At 41.7% G+C, this 22,617-nt stretch overlaps 1 protein-coding gene across 3 annotated transcripts in view; it reads left to right on the top strand.

Annotated features, from left to right (window-relative positions):
* SGMS2 (sphingomyelin synthase 2) overlaps positions 1–22,617 on the top strand; it is a 330,113-nt gene that overhangs the window by 190,208 nt on the left and 117,288 nt on the right. For 2 of the 3 annotated variants that reach the window (XM_086962017.1, XM_086962018.1), the window contains one exon: positions 18,345–19,041. In XM_086962017.1, the coding sequence (XP_086818143.1) occupies positions 18,587–19,041 (455 nt within the window). In that variant the 5' untranslated portion in view covers positions 18,345–18,586. Of the gene's footprint in view, positions 1–18,103; positions 18,241–18,344; positions 19,042–22,617 lie in introns of those variants that run through there. The other variant, XM_086962019.1, reaches the window with a different exon arrangement.

Genomic DNA, 22,617 nt, shown 5'->3' with positions numbered 1-22,617 from the left:
GACTACACAAAACGCTTGGCCGTTAAAACCATAGAGCACTCGCGTACAGAGCGCTGCACGCCAAAACTAGCGAGGAAGACTCCACGTTAACAGGACCTCGGTAAGAGACTACTAAGATATATTCTTTAACACAGAAACCAGACATATGCGTTACGCTATGTATTTACACCCGGATTTTATTTTCCTTATTACAGCCAATTGCAAGGCACGAATTATTCCATGCATTAAGGTCAGTACCCAGTTACTGGGTCTTCATTATATTTTATCCGTTTTTTTCCATCATTTGGACATTAGTACCATTTCACACAAGTATCATGAATACTGTTTACGAGTTTTTACCATAGCACGGGGGGTATTACTGATGTGCAATGTCAATATGAAAATATGTTTTCATTTAGGGACCATTATTTCTACACTGATTGTGACTTATGATTATCGTTTCTAGAGTTTACGAAGTCCCCTGAGGAAGGGCGTTACGCTTGAAATGCATTGGGCAACCACATTGTGATAAACTTTTCCGAGACATGGAATATGTTGAATAGTTATGAACATAATGATACACCTTGTATAAAATGAGAAAAAAATAAATCATCTAACAAGCAGAAAAATTTGTACGAACATTTATGAAAGTTTGGAAAGGAGTGCATGGAGGAAATGCATCTTGTGTTCACAGGATACATAATTGAATGATATATATCTCGATCTTGGGAGCCCAGCAAGATCACCATCCATTGCACCAACGAAAGTATTACACTTATCTAACAATCTTCAAAACAATCATTCAAAGGGAGTGCGGGACCCTTAACAAACAACTTTGCAGATACAACCCTCTGAGCTATCAGGTTCCCGGCACCACCAGAAATGCAATTTGCAGACATAGCACATACCACTGAACAAAGGGCAGAAACCCTAGCATTCACGGATGATGACACCAGTCGGATTTACTCTCTCATAGAGGAAACAGAAGACATAAGTCCAAGTATTGGTTCTAAAGAAACAAATTTGAAACAACTACTGTACATATCAAAACGTATTGTAAATCAAAAACTTCATGCGAGTACTTTGATAAAATATCATAAGGCACAAAGAATACCCAGAGGCTTGAGAATATCCTTAAAATCTACATTATGCAAAAATAACGCAAGGTTTACAGAACGATGGCATGCTATCCTGAATAAATGTTCTTTAGATCTAATCCTACTGATTATTGAAGAGTTAGCAAAATTAATAGAGGAATTGTCTAAAGAAGTTGCACAAACCAAAGATGAACTAAACAAACTAGTAACAAAGGAGGAATTGGATCAAATATTGATAGATACCAACAAAAAATTGGAGGAATACACCAAAGAAATAAACGAGAGAAAATTAAGAAAATTTAAAAGAGACACAACAGATTACCGATTGGGAGAAGTATACTCATGGGCAGAGATATATGCAAAAAGGCGACAACAGAGACCCAATACTGACAAATCCACTGACGACACATCATCTGACGACTCGCAACAAAGACGTCCCCAGTGGGACAATAGGAGACCCAAACCAGGGCAACCAAAAGATTCACGCACTGCTCAATCTAGCTCAACAATTGACAACCAAATAGCTAGCACATCTAGTGTTCAACAAACACCAGCTCCTTTTTTAGAGGTAAGCACTGGACAGGAAATAGAACCAGGAGGAGTAAACGCACAATCAGAAAGTGCCCCGGTGGCCAAAAGCACAAGGAGTCAGAAAGCCTTGTCATAAACATATCTCAGTACCAAATGAGTAATCAGGAATTACAAATATTACAAAAAGGATCCTCATACGTTCCCACATACCACTCTAACCTACTGGAGACAAAGGTTTGCGTATACAAATTCCTCAGAACATTAAGGTTAAGACATTTTTTCACCAACGTGATTGAACCCACAGTAACAACCACACAAAACCAAGAAAACACCCTCATGGGTTTAAGATCTAAAAGCAAATTCATAGCTCCAGTGAGCCACAAAGTACTGGACGCGTTTGAAAAAGTCATACTAACGGAACTTGAAGAAATATTCAAAAAACCAAGATCAAAACATTCTAACATGTCACTAAAAGAAAAACAAACTTTAAGAAAACTAGCAAACAATCAAGAAATTACCATAAGACAAGCTGACAAAGGCGGAGCCTTGGTGATAATGGACACAAGTTATTACAAGGAAAATGTACAGACACATGTTCAGGATTCGAACATGTACACACGCATCATATCGGATCCCACAAAAGAATTCATCAAAATTCTTACCAACATCATACAGAACGCAGTCGATGAAGGTACTATAGGTCTCAAAGAGAAAGAATACCTTATAAAAAACAATCCAGCAATTCCCTATATATATATGACACCTAAGATCCACAAACATGAAACATTACCACCACTAAGACCCATTGTATCTACAGTAGGATCCATTCATGAGCCAGTTGGAAAATACTTGGATAAACATTTTCAAAATATGGTACAAAATAGTTCGACCTACATCAAGGACACCACACACTTCTTGAACATTTTAGAGTCAGAAAAAAGCAATTTTACCACAGACATGATCATGGCAAGCATAGACGTGAAATCTTTATACACATCTATACCGCACGATTCTGGCTTATCAGCCGTGGAAAGCTTTCTCATACATGAGAACAAACCGGAAAAATTCAAAATATTACTAATGGAGTTATTACACTTCACGCTATACCACAGCTATTTTGAATGGGAGAACTACTTTTATATACAGATGTCTGGTACTTCCATGGGCAATTGTGCCGCGCCTACTTATGCTAACATGTTTATGCACCGCTATGAGCTTGACCATATATTGAACAAAGAAGAATGGACCAACAATCTAATCCTTTACAAAAGATACATCGATGATATCTTTGTATTATGGAAAGGGAGTAAAGAAAAATTGATCAAAGAACTCAACTCACTCAATCAAGTGGACGGGAGAATTCAATTCACCTTCACCATAGACAAAGAGTCCTTATCATTCCTGGACGTACAATTAACTAACAAAAATGGCAACATTACTACATCAATATTTACCAAAAAAACAGACAGAAACAACTTACTGCACTTTAAAAGTTTCCACCAAACTCCGCTCAAACAGCATCTACCTTTTTCACAACTACTAAGGATTAAAAGAATAACATCTACAAAAGAATTGTACCAAACACATAAAGAAAACATGCTGGAAAAATTCAGAAAACGAGGATACCCCCAAGCCATCTTGGATTCTGCCTCTCAGAGAGCTGAAACATTACAAAGAGAACACCTACTAAAACCTAAAGATAAGTCTGATGAACACAGATCTGTATTTGTTTCAAAATATTCCACAAACAGTTCTATGATCAAAAAATCAATCAAAACACACTGGCCCATGCTGGCACTGGAAGATGATTTCAAAAATATATTCAGACACCAACCAATCTTTGCGTATGAAAGAACTAAGAATTTGAAAGAATTGGTAAAAGAAACAAAAATAACAGAACATGGCACTTATAAAGGAACTCTACCATGCCACAACTGTGGCAACTGTACTGCAATCATAAAAGGAAACACCTTAAACCATCCCACAAAGGGTTCAGCTATCAAATTGAAGGTATCTGGAACATGCGACACCTCAAACGTAATCTACTTACTGAGATGCCCCTGTGGTCTCTCATACGTAGGTAAGACACAAAGGAAAATCAAGACCAGAATCGTGGAACATAAAAGTAACATCCGGTTGAAAAACGATAAATCCACCATAGCGGTACACTTCAATGAGGCAAAACACAATGCAAGCCAATTAAAATTCTGTATACTTGAAAAAGTGGCAACCCTACCAGGTCGAGACAACAACAGCCACTTACTTCGCAGAGAAATTTTCTGGATAGACTTCTTGTGCACCCTCCAGCCGAAAGGGCTCAATGAAAGATTGGACTTTCACTGTTATCTATGAATAATAACTTTGATACTGTGTAGTTCAGCTCGCATTACAATTTTAATTTTGTCATTGGACAATGTGAAAATCATGTTTTTACGTTACGCTTTGTTATGTGCACATAACACATCTAGTTAAACATGCACATCACCCATCATGTAAATATCTCTCTTTAATCCATACATCCCCCCTGTGCATATTGTCACTTAATGACTCTCCCGAGTTTTCACACAGCGACATAGTCCGCTCCTTTATTTACACTTTTTCAGCTTACCCTAGCAACCTCACATCGCGTTACTAGCGGCACAGTCCTTCACTCATGTTTACTATTTTCAGCACGCGCCGTTACCTAGCGCAAGCTACAGAGTACAACTCGTCTATGGACGGTAACCCTGACGCCTGGTCGTCAATACCATAGAGCACTCACGTACAGAGCGCTGTTACCTAGCGCAAGTCACAACCATAGAGTACAGCATACGTCACTCGGACGGTAACCCTGACTACACAAAACGCTTGGCCGTTAAAACCATAGAGCACTCGCGTACAGAGCGCTGCACGCCAAAACTAGCGAGGAAGACTCCACGTTAACAGGACCTCGGTAAGAGACTACTAAGATATATTCTTTAACACAGAAACCAGACATATGCGTTACGCTATGTATTTACACCCGGATTTTATTTTCCTTATTACAGCCAATTGCAAGGCACGAATTATTCCATGCATTAAGGTCAGTACCCAGTTACTGGGTCTTCATTATATTTTATCCGTTTTTTTCCATCATTTGGACATTAGTACCATTTCACACAAGTATCATGAATACTGTTTACGAGTTTTTACCATAGCACGGGGGGTATTACTGATGTGCAATGTCAATATGAAAATATGTTTTCATTTAGGGACCATTATTTCTACACTGATTGTGACTTATGATTATCGTTTCTAGAGTTTACGAAGTCCCCTGAGGAAGGGCGTTACGCTTGAAATGCATTGGGCAACCACATTGTGATAAACTTTTCCGAGACATGGAATATGTTGAATAGTTATGAACATAATGATACACCTTGTATAAAATGAGAAAAAAATAAATCATCTAACAAGCAGAAAAATTTGTACGAACATTTATGAAAGTTTGGAAAGGAGTGCATGGAGGAAATGCATCTTGTGTTCACAGGATACATAATTGAATGCCCACTCCCTACAGCCAGCCATCATCATTTCACAGGGACGCTGCACCTTTTAATAAGACCTCCCCTGTCTCCTGCCCCCTAAATGATAGACTAGCTGAACAAGGGATGAACTTGCACTAGGGGCTTGTAGTGGCACTATACTTATTAGTTAGTTGCTGCATCATTTTACAGGCACAGAGAATACAAATTTGTCCAATGTTATTACTTTCTAGGAACAAGACCTACACATTTAGCCAATATCTTTACTCTGTGATGGATTATTTTTTATTTCTGAATATACACTATGTGTATGGCTTTGTGCAGATTTCAGGTTCTGTAGGCTGTGGGGTTTTTCACTGCAAGTCATATGCCCGAGCCCAGCTATACCTATTGACTCTCAGTTGGGGCTGACTCACTCACATTCATTCATCCACCAGAAAGGTGCAAACTTTCCCACATTCATTCATCCGTCAAGAAGGGGATACCTATACAAAGACATTTGGAAGTATTTACCACACATCTTTTCTATCCTTACTGGACTCAGGTCACCTATCCCTAGATGAACCAGTCATCTCCAAAGAGGATATGAAGTGAAAAACCTCATGCCGCAGTGTATCCTCAAAGCAGCAATCACTTGCCATGTTGGTATAGAAGGTCAACCCATGAACGTCCCATATTTACTTCCCTCCGACTGTAACATGGCGTCTTCTCTCCTCACCTTTCACATTCCACATTCCCCCTTACCTTCCCACCACGCTTACAATCCAACATCTCACCACAATCAGCTCCATACAAACTAACGCTGTAATTGAAATGGATTGATTAGGGTGCTTCTTGGCCTTCACAGATAGGCATTTTCAGATGGTGGGGATGGCCCAGGCTCAATTCCTGTCACTACTATTAAGGACCTTTGAACATATCTGATGTAACATTCTGCCTGCTACAAATTTCTTTCCATTTGCATCTGGTACATCCTTTCTTCCAATTTAAATTTCCTTCTGACTCTTTCTGGCAGTCTCTCCAGATCAGGATAGCTTACTTTGTTGTGTACATACACTAATGACAGAAAGTCAAAGCTGGACAATGATAAACAAAAGATTAAACATACACACGTCTACCACACATCTCAAAGTATGAACATTTTGCAGATAAACTTTCGGGATTCCAAAATCAAAGCCAGAACCCACTTACTCCTGCCTGCTCCCCACTTCTTATTTGCTTCAAGCAACATGCTTTTTTGGTAGATTCTACCACTTAACGATCTGTAAAATTGTGCTAAACGCAGCATTTCTTACAAGGGAAGAATTTATTGTTTTTCGAAAGCTTCCAACAATGCATTGTCTCTATGGCTTACAAATCATTAGAATTTGCTATAGCAGTTTATTGTCAGGAAGGATGGGCATTTTTGCTATAACCACCTCTTTCAGCCTCATAATCCTGCCAACGTATATCTCGGGTTTGGCCACTAGATCTTCCATGGTGAAACGCCATACCATCTCTAAAGCGTGCCTCTCAATCAGTTCTGATTACTCAATAATCCAGTTGTGTTCTATATACTTTATACATTTTTCAGTGTCAGCTCTTAAATAGTATTGTACAAAAAGAATTCACACAGTCCTTTTGATGCTCAACATAGGTGCAGTAGCATTAGTGACATTTTCACTGAAAGATGCATGATATGCTTAGAGTGCCTCATAGCTGCAGACTCAATGCTTATAAATTGAGTCTTTAATTATCGGGGAAGAGTATTTTCTGCCTATTTGGATGCACACAGTGACCACCCTACTCGGTCCACATCACTGTGAAATACTTCCAATGGTGCAGTCTGCAAAACTCACACTGGTCAATGGAGTTCCTAAAATGGTAGATGGGGAACATTGCCAACAAGATGGCTTGCCTGAGGTGATCTGCCAGGCTGTGTCAACTCTTAATGAAATTCTGCATTATCATAAGCCGCTGAGTGACTAATGCAAGTGTAAATCCACAGTAGTGGTTCGGGAAGTGTTTACGGCCTGTTGCTGTACTCCCTGGATGCCGTGGGGTACCTATTGTAGGACTCCAGGTTAATCAATGGGCCCAATGTGCTCTGATTGGAACCATGCCTGGAAGACCCGTGCAGTCTGGATGGCCCAAGTGATGTGATGTTTGTGGGAATTCCACTACGAACAGTCTGGGACTTGTCATGGATCTCAATCGGGTGATGCCTATTTTGTTTCTGTGTACTGTCTGGAGGGGGCTGTCGGGCTCTGCTGGAAAATGAACTGGGGTGTGGTCGGCAATGGAGGGAGAGGACCTTACCTCAGCCAAGAGAGGTGGAAATACTAGGCTTTGTATGTGCTCCTATCTGGCAAACACAGAGTTCACTGCTGCTGTGGGTTGGTGCTGGTCACTGCAAGATCATGCCAAGGAGATCAAGAAGGCTGTCAGGGAAATGACATCCCAGATAGCATTATGGCCAAGGAGAGGCAATACAAAGTAGCACAGGGGAACAAATTGCTGCAGTACCTGACAATGATAAACACATCTGCAGCAACTGGTAAACAGACTACGGTGGGAGAAGTCTGGACACTTAAACCATGAATAGTAGACATTGTGCGCTATCAAGTAGTCCCATGTGGTATTGGAACAAAACATGTACTCAGTGTCAATTGAAATGAACCTGATGTGTGCTGGTTTGAGGAAAGTAACTGATAGAACTAAAACCACAGAGAATGTGTTTGCGGAAATTACTACAAATATTAAAGAAATGGGAGATACCTGGTGGGTGCCTGTTCTTTTGAAACCCATGTCAGGCACGTAGAAGGATGAGCATGAAGGAACAACCTTGGATTCCTGGTTTTGCCTAAGAGGGTGGATGGTCCGCCAAAAACTGTTTTTGGAGAATTGGATATTGAACAGACTAAAACCTAAAGACAACTCAAAGTTGTTCTCTTTAGATTAGATACACAGAGTGCTGGTCACACTGCCTAACCTAGGGACTTTCGTGCAAGGAGTGATTGCGAGATTCCCAAATTATCGAGATTGAGACTTATGCAGCACAGACAGCTATTATGGCTCAATTTCAAAGATTGAAGATCATGATTTTTCCTGACTGCATCCAACAGAGGCAGATGAAAACATTTGAAGCAATTAAACAACGTTTTATCAAATGGAGACTCCGCTATATGCCACTATACCCCAGTCAGAATGAATTGCAAGAGGCTTTTCTTTGGATCCTCAGAATCCCTATGGGACTGACTGGATGGCTTGAAAAACCTATGTGGGCCGAGAAAAGGAATAGAACTAGTCCAAAACATTATGAAACTACACATGGTCGCTCCTGTTAGATGCTAGATTCAGACAGCGAAATGAGTGAGAGGTCAATGAATTGTGAGAAATGAAAAGGTACAGAGTGTATGTAAATATGGCAGGTTCCCTATTGATCATCTGTGAATTCCATTCAATATGAATGGCCTTGGGACTCCCCTGGGGTAACTGGGACATAACACTCCCAAAAGGTAGCTATTTTTTCCATGCCGGTCCTGATGGACAGATGAGAAATGGGGTTTTGAGTGTCTATGGCCCTAACGCAGTGAATCTAAACTTTTTCCGTGAGAGCAGCAGGATATTGAACCCATATTCCATGCTGTGGAAGGGGGACTTTAACTGTGGACTTGACCCCTCCACTTACAGGCATCCAACTGAAGGCAATACTTTAAAGCTGGAGTCTTGGAAAAGTGAGCCTGATTGCGAGGAGATTGGGTTTAGTCAATGGGGTCCTTAGAATTATACTGCTACGGGTGTATACTTTTACTCTACCCCACAAGAGTCCAGCAGCTGGCTGGATTACATTTTGGTGAGTGATGTAGTTTAGGGGATATGAAACGTGTGAATACTTGCGCTTAGCTTTATCAAATCACTCCCCACTTAGAATGGAATTAATGATGAGGACTCTACCACTAGAATCCCAACATGGCGATTGTGTCCACAGCTGCTGCACTAGACGATCTATAGAACAGAGCTGAGGACTGATCTTGTATGTTACCTGGAAACTAACTGGGACACTGCTACATTTTGTGAAGGTTATTGTAACAGAATTTCGTTTAGGGAAAGTATCTGGGGTAAGAAAATAGCTAGAAAGAGATATTGAAAACTTAGAAAAGGAATCTCACAAACTAGAAAAATAACTCCTACTGCGCCATGAATTAAGGGCAATGGTACAGAGAACACCACACCCAGGAGGCAGCATATGATAGAGTAGATAAAGCTGTGCGCAATGCGTAACACCAGTACCTTCATAGGGAGGGCAACAAGGCCAACAATCAGTTGGATGTTAAGGCTGAAAATACCTGATATGAGTCTCCATGTCCATAAAGCAGGGAGCGAGGATGTGGCTACTCAGGTCAGACTTAATTAAACATTTACTCCGTGCATGAACAGCTTGTATGCCCAGATGACGACCCTGACTCGGGCAGAAATAACATCAGCCTGACTGCTGTGTCTTTGGGCAGATCATTATCCTTATCTAGTAAAGTGCTGACTAGAGAGGAACTGGTGCTGGCCATCTCAGAAATGGAGAAAGGCAAACATCTGGACGTATGGGTCCTTTATTAAAATGTTAATGACATAATGCTGTGGTATTGGTAGATAATCTCATAGAAATATATATTTAGGCCGTAGTACCAGTCTATATGCCCTAGGGAGTGCTTTTCTAATTTAAATTAAGTGTTATGAGAGCCCAACAAAATACACCCAGTGATGAGAGAGGTGCTGATAATGGTTGTATCAAAAATGGATACGGATTCCGCAGAATGTAGATCATAACAGTGAATCTATGCTAAATATAGATGTTAAAATCCTGAGGAAAATGGCAGCGACCCAGCTATTGCAGTGAGTCACTTCATTGATACATACCGACCTATTAAGATTGATCCTGTTAAATAGCATCACTTAAAGAAAGCAAGTGTAAGGTTTACAGTCTCCTCGCTTATATTGGAAAAGACCTTTAACACAGTGGGAACGAGCTGCACCAATATGACTTTGGCCCACATATATCTGCGTGGAGCAAGTTATTATATTTGTAAGAATTTGGGTTATAGGTTGTAAATGATACCAGAATTAAAACATTGAATCAGTAGAACCAGAGACATTCAAATACAAAGTTTTAGTCTAGATATAGCACCTAAAACCACAAAGCGCCACTCGCTATGCTACTTAAAATCACATGTCCTACTTTTTTTAGGTCTCGCCTAGGCAGTGCTTGCTCTGTCTCTTTGAGTCATTTTGTATTCTGAATATGGGCTTTAAGCTCTGCCCATTTCAAGGAATGTCTCTGTTGCATGTGTTGTTACTAAGACAGTTTGTGAGCACTATTTTTTTCTTTAAACTGGAGCACTCGAGACCAGTGCTCGTGGTTTACAAAACTCTGTTATAAACAGGGCTGTAAATCTTGCTCTTTGCTTGCCACATTTGCTGTGCATTCAAAGACGGGTCTGTGTTTTCCCCCTTGTTCTGTTTTGGCAGGAATGCTATGGACTACACCAACTGCTTATAGCAACAGACTTTACCAAACGCATTTTCAACCACAGTTAAAATTGAATTTTTATTTTCTTTAGACAATATGTCCCTGTCTTGCACCTCTTAAATTTTTTTTTTATATTGTACGGAAAAACAAAATATTAGTTACTTGCTAACAACTACAAAGAGCAGAGATATATCCTGAGCTAAAGACAAGAGTCAATAAAGTTCTTAAAATGAGTCACAAAAAATAATGGTCTTCATGTCTTCCTTTATTGCGATGTTGTTCTTCTTAAAACAATCTAGCCGCCAACACGTGTTTCGTCTTTGGTGATATAGATCATAGACTTCTTCAGGACTATTGCTAGACCAACAACTCGATATTGATAGGTAAGTAATATCAATAAGTAATAGAACGAGTAATCAGGATTAGTGGCCTGGAGACTCTCGATTCAGTCAATCGTGGTACAGGAATAAACTTCAAATTCACAGAAGAGCCCCAAATGACCTTCGGACACGGTGTGATCCGACACTAAAACCAGGAACCGGCGTGAAGACCATCATTTTTTGTGACTCATTTGAAGAACTTTATTGACTCTTGTCCTTAGCTCAGGATATATCTTGCTCTTTGAATTGTATGTGGTTTTGTTTTGCATTACCCATTTGGTTGACGGTGGATGGCCATCACCTTATCCTTGGAGCTCTACATACTGTGACTTTAGAATTTTTCACAACCCAGCGCAACTATCACTCAGCCATCCCTCATTTATTGTACTTCTAAAAACTACACCCGCGCAACGGCGCTTAAGTGCATCCCCCAAATCTGAAATAAATACTCCATTAAAAGCAGCACTCTCTCTCTGTTGCAATCGTTTCCCCTTGTTTATTTACTTTGGGCACCGTGTTAATAAGTGTTCGTGTTTTATTTACTTTGCTTCCCATTACCATCATGTGGTCACCCAGCCTTTCCTACAAATAATATAAATTATAATATTGTTGTTAGAGATGCCCAGCAGCATGGTTAGACTTGTTGGGGGCGGGACAAAGCAGTACTAAACATATTTATTAGTACTGTATGGGCATCAGGATGGCACGAGAACATAGCCATAAATGCTGCCATCCCCCAATACAACATCTTACTCTTACAGTGTTTGCGTGGAACAAACACCACATTGTATGTTTTGGCTGCTTATAATAATTTCATTGTAGAATCGAAACTGTTTTTTTAAGTCTCTGCATGTTTTGTTTACTTTTGTCCAGTCCAAGAGAGCATTTTGCCAGTCTGACCCCCGCTGTTCTCTCTCTCCTCTCTTGTCTTTGCCCCCACTGTCTGTTGTTGCTGCAACCCTTTCCCCCCTCTCTCGTGTTGTATACTCTCAAACTTTTGTGTGATCAAATGAAGAGAAGGGCTGTTTAAATGCCAGGGCAACGTCAAGAAGTTATTTTGCTACCACTTGATTATAGATGATCTGGTCGTCAGTGCTGTTTTATTACCAAGATCTTACACATAAGTAAAGGACATGGCCATTTAAAATGCCAATATCTCTAACTCAAACGAATGTGAGACCTATTGCATTTCTAATGCTTGTAACTACAATGCACCTACCTATGAGCCCTTAGGTCATACCTTAGATGTGAATTATATATATATATATATATATATATATATATATATATATATATATATATATATATATATATATATATATATATATATATATATATATATTTATATATTTAAAAATAAGGTTTAAACCTGGCAAATAGTTTATTTTATCAGGTTGAAATGGGAGTTTAAACCTGCACTGCCTGCTGCAGTGGCAGACCTGAGACATGTTTTTAAAGGCTACCTCAGTGGGTGGCACAACAAGTGCTGCAGGTCCATTAATAGCACTAATTTACAGCCCTGGGTACCCGTAGTACCATTATCTAGGGACTTACATGTGAATTAAATATGCCAATTGGGTTTAAGCCAGTTTCACTATGCCTGAAGGAGAGAGCACAAGCACTTTAGCACTGGTTAGCAGTGGTTAAGTGCACAGAATCCTAAAGACAATAGAAACGAATTCAGCAAACAGGAGAAGCGAAGACCAAATGTTTGGGGGAATAGCACATCAAGGATTTCAGGTCTAACAGTATTCCTCACCAATGGCATGAGTGAATATGTAGAAGATCACTTCTGCACAGTGGGTAGTAGACAAGGGTACTAGACAGGGTTGTCCCCTATTACCCAATTTATCTGCATTGGCAGTTCAGCCACAAGCAGCCCGTCACAGGAAGCTACACTTCGGCATCTAATGCATAATTGGAGTGTGCAGGTAGGGAGTACCATGTATGTGATATCACCATATGCAGATGATACACTGGTGTGTATATATGGCCCTGAAAGGGCTACATCCTTCTTGCTAAGTCAAATTTAGAGCTTTGCTTCAGTCTTGGAACTCACCACAAACTGGCAAAAGGCTAAATCATTTCCAGCAGGGCTATGGTGAATACAGACATTTCTGTGGACCCAGATCTGGGACTGAGATGGCAGGGGGAAATGATTAAATACTTAGGGTTAGCGATAGTACATTCTACACTTAACACTAGATTCTAATATTTGTAAGGCGGTGGCTGGACTTGCACAATTGCCACAGTTCTTGGCATACACCCTTTGCTAATAATGGAACATGCTATGCTCATCAAAATTGTGATGCTGCCACTATTCCTATATGTGCATACTGAGAGAAGAGGTGGAGTAACACAAAATTATTGGTTATTTCTGCAGAAACGGAAGAGGGGCCCCTGAATCTCCTATACTTCCCAGATAGCCATTGACCTTAAACTTATATGGAGCCCCTGGAAGGGGTGGGAGGCCACAGAACTATTGGGGACCCCTCTGCGCCGCATGGGCTTCATAGGCCTATTTTACGCTATTGGAGAGAAGCATTTTGTATTCTCAATTGTATAATGGCCATTCTGCCGCCGGGCATGGGACTGAGAAACAAGCTAGCTACCCTGCAAAGGTCCTATGAAGAAGGCAACCTAGAATAGAACCCACAGTTGAGGAACAGTTACTAGTGGGTACCAACCAACAGAATGAGCTGAAGCATTTATTTATGTTGGGACAAATGTTACCAGGAACCAGCCCCTATGCAGTAGCGGCTGCTACTTAACGGCAATGGGGGGGTCGCGGAGAGCGGGAGGGACCAGGGGAGGGAATACACAGAAAAACACTGACTTGTGCGCCGCTGCTGCTTCTCTGTCCTCTTTGCCCGCTTTCAGGATTCCAGGGCAGGAACAGGAAGCACCCAGGCTTCCAGACTCCCCTAGCAAATAATGATGCTTCTCTCAGCAGCATCGTGATTAGTCTGAGTGTTGTGGTTCAGCGTTCCACGGGACTGGGAGCATGGGCATGTTCTCCACCTAGGCTGTGAAGCAGCCTGGGTGGAGAACTTGCAAAGTGTGCATGACTGTTTGGCTGGCCCGAAATGGCTGGCCAAACATTCATGCGCAGTTAGGAGAGAATCGCCACTCCTACCCATGTTCCTCTGACAGGGGTCTGCCCCACCACGCCCCTAACCAGCTGAGCAAGAACGGACAAATAAAATGATAATAATAACGCGTTATTATCATTTTATTTTTCCTTTTTCACCTGCTCACAGTGCAGTGGGGAGACGCTCCTCTGCCTTAGAGGAGGAGCCGCCCCTGCCCCTATGTGGTCCACTTAATGTCACATACATGGAAAGGATGTTAGCAGAAAGCATGAGGCTGTGTGGTAATCTTGGATGGCCAGTGTCAGTGGCGGAATGGCTTGTCAGGCACTCTAGCCCTGCCCCACACATTAGCAGTTTCAATCTAGCCCATCACGCATGCTAGAGTGTCCAACCTCTCTGTCGAGCACCAAGCACCACTGTGGTCTCTGCCTAAATCGTGTATGAATGGACACTGTGGTCACAAGATGGCAACAGGGTGGATGTACTGAGATGGAGCACCTGTTTGAGAATGGCAGATTTGTAGGGTTTGCTGAGCGTTAGAGGCAGCTTAATCTTCAGAAGTGTCAATTCCTGGTATATGCACGTTTGGTGCAGGCAGACAGAACAACATGGGCAGGTTTCCCCAAGACACTGGGGTACACAGGGGATGGCAGGAGAGGACGTTTTATATAGAACCGTTAGGAGAGATTGCAAGGTCCCACCATCTGCTTTAAAAGTCAAATGGGATTGAGACTACAAGGAGGATATGGCAGAAACAGAATGGCAAGAGTCTTGTCAGTTTGCTCAGAGGGTGGCGGGAAATGCTAAACTGCAATTGGCACAATGCAAAATTCTACACAGAATTCACTTGATCCTTACTGAGCTACATACCCAGAAAGCTCTGATCCTGCCCCAGATGCCATGGGTTTGCTAATTAAATTCAGATGGACTGGATATGCCTTCTAATAATTGCTTATTGAGATAAGCACACGGTGGGAAAAATGATTCAGCTAAATGTTAAACATTGCCTGCCTGATCTACAATCACCCGCACGGAAAGAATTATTGGGTTATAGATTTACAACTCTTTGTATGTTATTGGCATGAATGGTTGTGGCCATACCCTGCATGTGACCACCAGACCTCCACACACCCTTTAGCAAAGTGGTAGTGCAATGTGGAGGAGTGGTCAGGTGCGCAACGACCATTGGACTCAAAGGGCTTCAGCCCCCCCCCCCCCCCCCCCCCGTCCGTCCTTCGTGTATGAAGAGTAGCATATGTTGAACAAGCATTGACAAAGCCATTATTAATTGCCTATGGAACCTATTGGCTTTGCCATTCCCCCTCGACAACGCTGTACAGCGTTGGGGAGAAAAACTGAATGTTTTGCGATATTGGTTTTGAAAAAAATACAAACTTAATTTTAACAAAAAGGCAATGATGCAACCGCAGGCCCTAATGGCATGTCCATGTGCATGCATAACAACAGATGTGTGCATCAACAGAGGACATGGCGCCATTTGCATTGTTTTTTATTTACTGATCCAAAATGACTTTGCTTGGTGAATGAAGAAATTTAAAATTAAGAGTGCATAGGTGCAAATTCAAAAAAGGATCACTGTAATGAGGAAGGGGCAAAGGAGGAGCAGAAAGGCAGCAGATGAGGGAGAAAGCTACATTGGGGTGGACAGAGAGAGAAACACAGGGAGCGGGGAAGAAGGACACAAGGGAAAGAACAACACGCAGCACGGGGACAGAGGAAGTGGTACACTAGAGAGAAACACAAAATGCTGGGTGGTGGTCATTTTGGGGGGGGGGCACCAGAGACAGAGAGCTGTAAAACACATGAACACTGCTTAACCAAAGAAACAAATGTAGTTCCCTAAAAGTGAACAGGCGATGCAAGGACATAAGTCAACCAAATCTAGAGGATGGTAAAGAGGATATTCTCCAGAGGTAAGAGCAGGGGCGGCCTTAGGCATGTGCAAGCTGTGCACCTGCACAGGGCCGCCAAACCCCAGGGGCCGCCACGCCAATATATATACTTAATATAATAATCCTCTGAGGATGGATACATATTTGCTTGGCGGCCCCTGGCAGGGATTTGGGGGCCTCTGGCTCTGTTCTACTTCCAAACACCCTGACCCCGCCCCCCCCTCCGGGGCCCCGCCCGGGCCCCTTCTTCCGGGGCTCCCTACCTACCCTCCCTGCCCAGGGCCGCCATTAGACTAGAGCCACCCCTGGCAGGAGACATACAAGATGTACACGTAAAGCCATCAAAAAAGCAAGCAAAGGAGAGTGTCAATAAAATCAACCAATGGTAAGCAATGAGCAGGCCAAAAAGACCATTGTAAGTTCTTGGTAAGCCTACAACAGGTCTTTTCCAACCAGACAGACGAGACCTAAAAACCTGCACTGACCCTAAGGCAGCTAAGGAAATAGAACAATGGAGGGAGTTGATGAGATAAATGTTGTTTGCTGCGGCCTTCACTAAAAGAGGGCTAGAAACAGGGATATGTATTGGGGAATGAATGATCTTGAACAGGGTTCTTGAAATGATTTTAAGTGATTCTTCGGGGGCGGTACTGCTACTGTGATTGTAATGTGCTACTATGACTATAATTGTGTCACTGAGATTGTACTGTTCATCTTTTAAGCAAAAACATTTAAGATGGAATACAATGACCAATTTTCAACAGAGTTCACAATAAAACAAATATGAAATTGTCTGTACCTGTACCTAGTGGTATGGGGTTAATTTAGGATGGGCACAGAGTAGTCAAATCTCGGGTACTTTACAGAAAATCTTGGACAAACAGACAGGCAGGCAGGCAGCTAGACAGACAGATGATAGATAGATAGATAGATAGATAGATAGATAGATAGATAGATAGATAGATAGATAGATAGATAGATAGATAGATAGATAGATAGATAGACAGACAGATAGATAGATATGTTGCCCCACCCAATTTATTGATTAATAAGCACTTTTAGGTTGTACAGTAAGACAGACTTACCTAATTCCCCTAGTGTTGAAAGAAGGACTGGTGCTATGCTAAGCCAGCTCTGGGCAGGTGGCTTAAAGCTCAACCATACCAGGGGTCGAGATTAAAGCAAATGGCCGCAAATAGTGCCTTGTTGCTAAAACAGGTGGTTTCCAAACAGCAAAATGTCAATTTGCCTGTCGCTCCGAAAATGGAAAAGTACCGCCCTAGAAAATGCTGCCCTGCACTAAAAACAAACATTCAAAGGCACCTTTCCTAGTTCAGTGCTAATACTGTCTCATTCCAAAGAGGAAGAGCAGTTTCATTGTATAACTGAAAAAGTGATGCTAAGCTAAAGGACTGATATGTTTTATGCATTATAGACATTCATTGTTGCCTCTTTAAAATAGGATAATAATATCAGTTGTGGCAGGCGGGCCTCTAATCAGCTGTGCCGGAGAGAGCGCGGGCTGTTTAAAATATAACAGAATTGTAATGTAAAAAGGTGAAGTGCAAATGCTCGCTTTTCTTTTAATATCCTCTCCATAGGTAATTTCTGAGCGAGAAACTAAAACGGCCGTATTCATGTTTCTCTGGATGGTCCGTTTCACAATACTATAGGTCCAATATTTCACATAATGGAAGTGAACCTGTATTATTTATAAAAATTAAATTAAAACAGAACACTAGAACCATTTCGTAATGACTAACCATGTCCTGCTTAAAAAAAAAATACCGAAGGTCAGTAGGAGAGTTGTCTACTGATATCTACTTCATTTTAAAAATAAATAAAAAGCGAGTCTATTTTCCTATCATTAGTGGCTTTGGGGGCCTCTTAGAATTAGCGGTAGGTAACACCTGCCCATTTTAGAGGTTGAAACGCACCTGGGAGAGTCGGGTATTTGACGGAGTGACAGCAACGCCACAGCTCCGTTGAACCTGGTCTCCTAGCAACCGGGGCGTAGCCAAGACTCTGAGGTCATCCACTAGGATGTCATCCAGGAAGTGCTGGCCATGTGCTAACTAACTGTCACTGGTGATGTCACAATGCCCTGCCGTGCCTGGCCTGAGAAGGAAATGGCAGGAGGCCTGGCGGAGATGCTGGGGGCAGCTTTGAAAGATCACTGTCCCCTCAGCTGTACTGCCACCTCCTAACACCCGCCACCCCCAAACAAGACCCTGTGGCACTACAGGTAAAGAGGAAGGGATGTGCGCGTCACCCCGGCCGGTGTTTCTCTCTTTAGTATCTGGGCGGGGATAAACTTTTAAATGTAATCATTCTTTGTTTTGTTTACAGATGAACATCTGACCGCTCCCAGGAAGGGATAAAAGGAACTTTTCTGCTCAGTAAGAAAGTTGCTATACATCGACAACTGAAATCCAGTACCCAAATGACCAGAAAAAAGAAGCTGAATTGATATTTTTTTTACCTGTTGTAAAAGGATAGCCATACAAGCCAAGCATAAAGGAGTCTAATTGATTTTAAAAAAACTTTAAAACAAAAAAAAAAGTTACATCTAGGTTATACTTGTCATTTTCATGGATGCCGTTGTGACAGAAAAGGTTGATGAGCCTATGGAAGCACCCTCTATCGAGGTTCCGAATGGCTACACCAGGCCCACCCCAGAGGCCAGCGAAGAGGATAAAAATGCCAAGAACAAGCCAAAGATGTTGTCTAATGGCCTGCGGAAAGGCTCAAAAAAGTACCCGGACTATGTCCAGATTTCTATGCCTGCTGAGTCCAGGAACAAGTTTCCACTGGAGTGGTGGAAGACAGCCATCGCCTTCATTTACGCCCTCTTGAACATGGTGCTTACGACTGTCATGATCACAGTGGTGCACGAGAGGGTGCCTCCCAAGGAGCTTAGCCCTCCCCTGCCAGACAAATTTTTTGATTACTTTGATCGAGTGAAATGGGCTTTTTCTATATCGGAAATAAATGGGATGATACTCGTTGGAGTATGGCTGGCACAGTGGCTGTTTCTCAGATATAAGTAAGTAATGTCTCCATGCATGCTTATCTAAGTGGGTTTTTTGTTATTGTTACTTTGTCATATTAACTACGGCATTTTGGTCCAACAAACCTACAGTGAAATTATCTCCAATTTTGGATTTATTCAATGATGATTCACACGTGGTAAAAACCATTATCCCAGCATGAGTTATTTACCACGTGTGGAAGTACCTCCTATTCCGAGTTTTCAAAAGCAAAACGATGCATAACATACAGAATAGTTTTTTGAACTCACTGAATTCTATTAATTATCACACAACTCTTAATACCGATCTCTCTGCAATAATTGTTGCACAGGGATCTGAATGTACCGCTGAACTTATAATGAGGGCCCTTGACTTCAATTCTGTATTAGAGCAGTTATGGACATGTGGAAATGATCCACATTTGATTGAGAGGCAGTTAAAACTGTGTATTAGAAGACAGCTTTTGTGATTTTACTATTGATATGTTCCATTCACAAGCTTAAACACAAAGGAGACCTATAGTGGGATATTAGGATCAAGCGGTCCATACTACAAAAGCATCATATTTCTGCCCTATAGTGTATACCCAAACACTGCTCTTGGGATATCATAAGGACAAACAAAGGTAGACTCCTACGTCATCAAAGTTATAATCTTGTCAATATGTATAGCAGTATAGCTATTGTGACTAAGGGCCTCATTTATATTTATGCGGGCGGCCCGCGATTCCACCAGTAGGACGGAGAATTACTCCATCCCTATGGTTGAAGAGGTCCGCAACATAATTTATAAATGACCACCAAGCAAGCTGTCATTTATAAAGGCATTAGCAGGAACCGCAATGATGGCGGTTCCTGTCAATGCATTTTACAGTTTGCTGCAGGGCTGCGTTGGAAGGACGCAGCCTTGCAGTAAACAGGATTCTTTTTTTCTTTAAAAATAAATACATTTAGAAACTGGATTTTCTTTTTGAAAAGAAAAAGTGTCATGCCCCCCTCATTATGGGAGGCATCTCCGATGTCAAGGCGAACATTAGAACAGTTTTATCCAGTCGTGGCAGGCACAGCTCGTGGGTGGCGGGGCGGGTGCATGGGGTCTAGGTGGGCGCAGGGGGATAAAGTGCGCGCGGGTCACAATAAAAAAAAAACACTTACCTTCCTGTCGGATCCCGCGCGTCTCTGCTTCTGCCCTTTTTTTCCACGAACAGGAAGTACCCGGCACACAGGCTCCACTGACCAATCAGAATGCTACAATGCAGCGTTGTGATTGGTCTGAGCGCCATGACTCTGTGCTCAGTCAGTAGCTGTAGAGGTGGGCATGTTCTACATGCAGGCTGTAATGCAGCCTGCATGGAGAACAAGGAAAGTGTGCATGACTGTTTTGGGTGGCCCGAAAAGGCTGACCAAAAAGTTAGGTTGTACCCTCCTCACCTGCTCTTCGGCTCCACCTGCCCCCTCATGCAAGCTGCCGTAGCAGGAGGACAAAGTAAAATGCTAATACCATTACATTATTATCATTTTATTTTTTCCTTTCTTTTCCTGCTTAAAGGAAGAAGGGCGACGATCCTCCTCCTTAGCGGAGGAGCCGCCACTGGTTTTACCGCTCCTTACTGCCACTTTTTATGCAACAGTAAAAAATGACTTCATCACCACCCATCATAATGGGATGAGCGGACATGTCGCCATTTCTTTGGCACTCTTATTCCCCATATTCGTCAGAGAAATTTGACCTTGGTGGAAATTTGGCTGGTGGGCCACTCACTGTATTGGCGGGGAGGGAACTCCCCCACTATTTTGATGGCGTACCCTCTCCTCCAATATATATATCAGGCCTTAAGTTTTTGTCTGTTGACCCCAAGTTTTTATGCAACTTGCATCAAGAATGTGGGGGAACAGGGTTCTTCGTAACCACCCTATGCTTGATGGTGATTGTTGGATGCCATTGCACCTAAGCTATTTGCATCCACCACATCTCTGTCTATCTCATCCAGGACAAGGTGTCTTTCGGAGTGTACTTGAGGATGAAGCATGCCACTTAATTGTGGGCAAGAGTCCAGCATCCTATAAAACAAGAGAACCTACTTTCATGAAAAAAATATGCCTGAATAGCATTCATAAATATAAACACAAAAGTGGAGATAATCTCAATATAGATTAGTTGGACCAGAGTCCCTTTTGTTATGGAGCTTTCATGGCATGGAGGATGCACTCATGGTCTGTCCTTATGAAGAGTGATTTAGGACTTCCCCCTTACTTCAAATGTAAGCATTTTGTTACTGTGTGCCTGTCTTTGCCTGACAAACGTTTTGTTTAAAACACTGCATGGAGATTCTCAGAATTTGAAAACTTTTCCCTTTCTGAATTACACACTGACATTCTTTGCCTTAATTCCAAGGGTGCACGTCCTCGATGGCAAATTAATGTTATCTACTACACTTTACAGTAGTGAAGAGCTTTTGCCCATTTTTTTATCTGTTAGCTTTCATGCTGTATCATCATTGTACTTATTTCGTATTCATTGTACTTACTTAGTGTAATTATTGGTGCTGCTGAGTTTCCTTGCCTGAAAAAATTAAGGTTCTCGCGAGGATACTTTGGGAGATAAACAACCCCAAAGAATTTGTGCCGGCCAGAAATTCAAACAGTAAACATTTTAAAATTTTTAATGAACTCTTAGATATATTACTTAAATACAATCTAACTTCCCTTCTCTGTCCAGTGTGTACTCTGTGGGACCTTTTTACGTTTCGGAAGACCAGGGGATGAAACGCTTCCCAGGAAAAGCACAAAACGGCCTGCAAGGGCATCTTTTCAGTACTCCTTACTCATCTATAGCATGATACATTACTCATATGATGTCCTCATGGTCAGTCTGTGGTGGATTATTGATGTCCTCATGGTTATTCTGTGGTGGATTATGCTGAGTGTTTAAAAGTGCCTCTGAAATTTCTAGACTCACACATCAGCTCTTTCAAATTTAGTTTGAGACTACCAATCCCAGAAACTGCTCCTTTCCTATCAATCAAATAATTTACAGTTTCTCCTGAAAATAACATGTTCTCAGTACAGTTTCGCTCTGACACCACAACATCTACAATTGGTACATTGGGCAGTAATGTATGAAGCTATTTTATAATATTCACTTGGGTTTATTGTGTGTAGCAGTTGCCAACCACAGATTTGCCATTTTATTGCTGTTATACATCGGAAGTGTACTCAATTTATCCTCCTGGGATGGATGAAAGGATGAGTAGTCCTAACCACGATTTGGATGTGTAAACTGCAGCTCACACTCGGACCTCAACAGTGCATTTTAACTTACTAACCTCTCTTATTGGCTCAATCCCTATCACAAAGTTCATAAAGAGTCAGGTTATCAATCATAAAATAGTTATGGGGACGATCACATTTGTCTTAAATGTCAATATCCATGAAAAAATACAGTTCTTCAATTTTTTGCAGAAAAGCATTTTATAGAGAGATTGCCTCCATTTTTGGTCCTAAAAGAGAAATAGCAGATGTTTTCATTTGGAAATTTAGAAAACATTGTTGATGATCTTTGGTTGGTGCTTCAGCAGAACCGAAAATACA

Source organism: Lissotriton vulgaris, chromosome 3_1 (assembly GCF_964263255.1).
Source record: "Lissotriton vulgaris chromosome 3_1, aLisVul1.2, whole genome shotgun sequence".
NCBI lineage: Eukaryota > Metazoa > Chordata > Amphibia > Caudata > Salamandridae > Lissotriton > Lissotriton vulgaris.
This window is presented reverse-complemented; position numbering and strand designations above follow the sequence as displayed.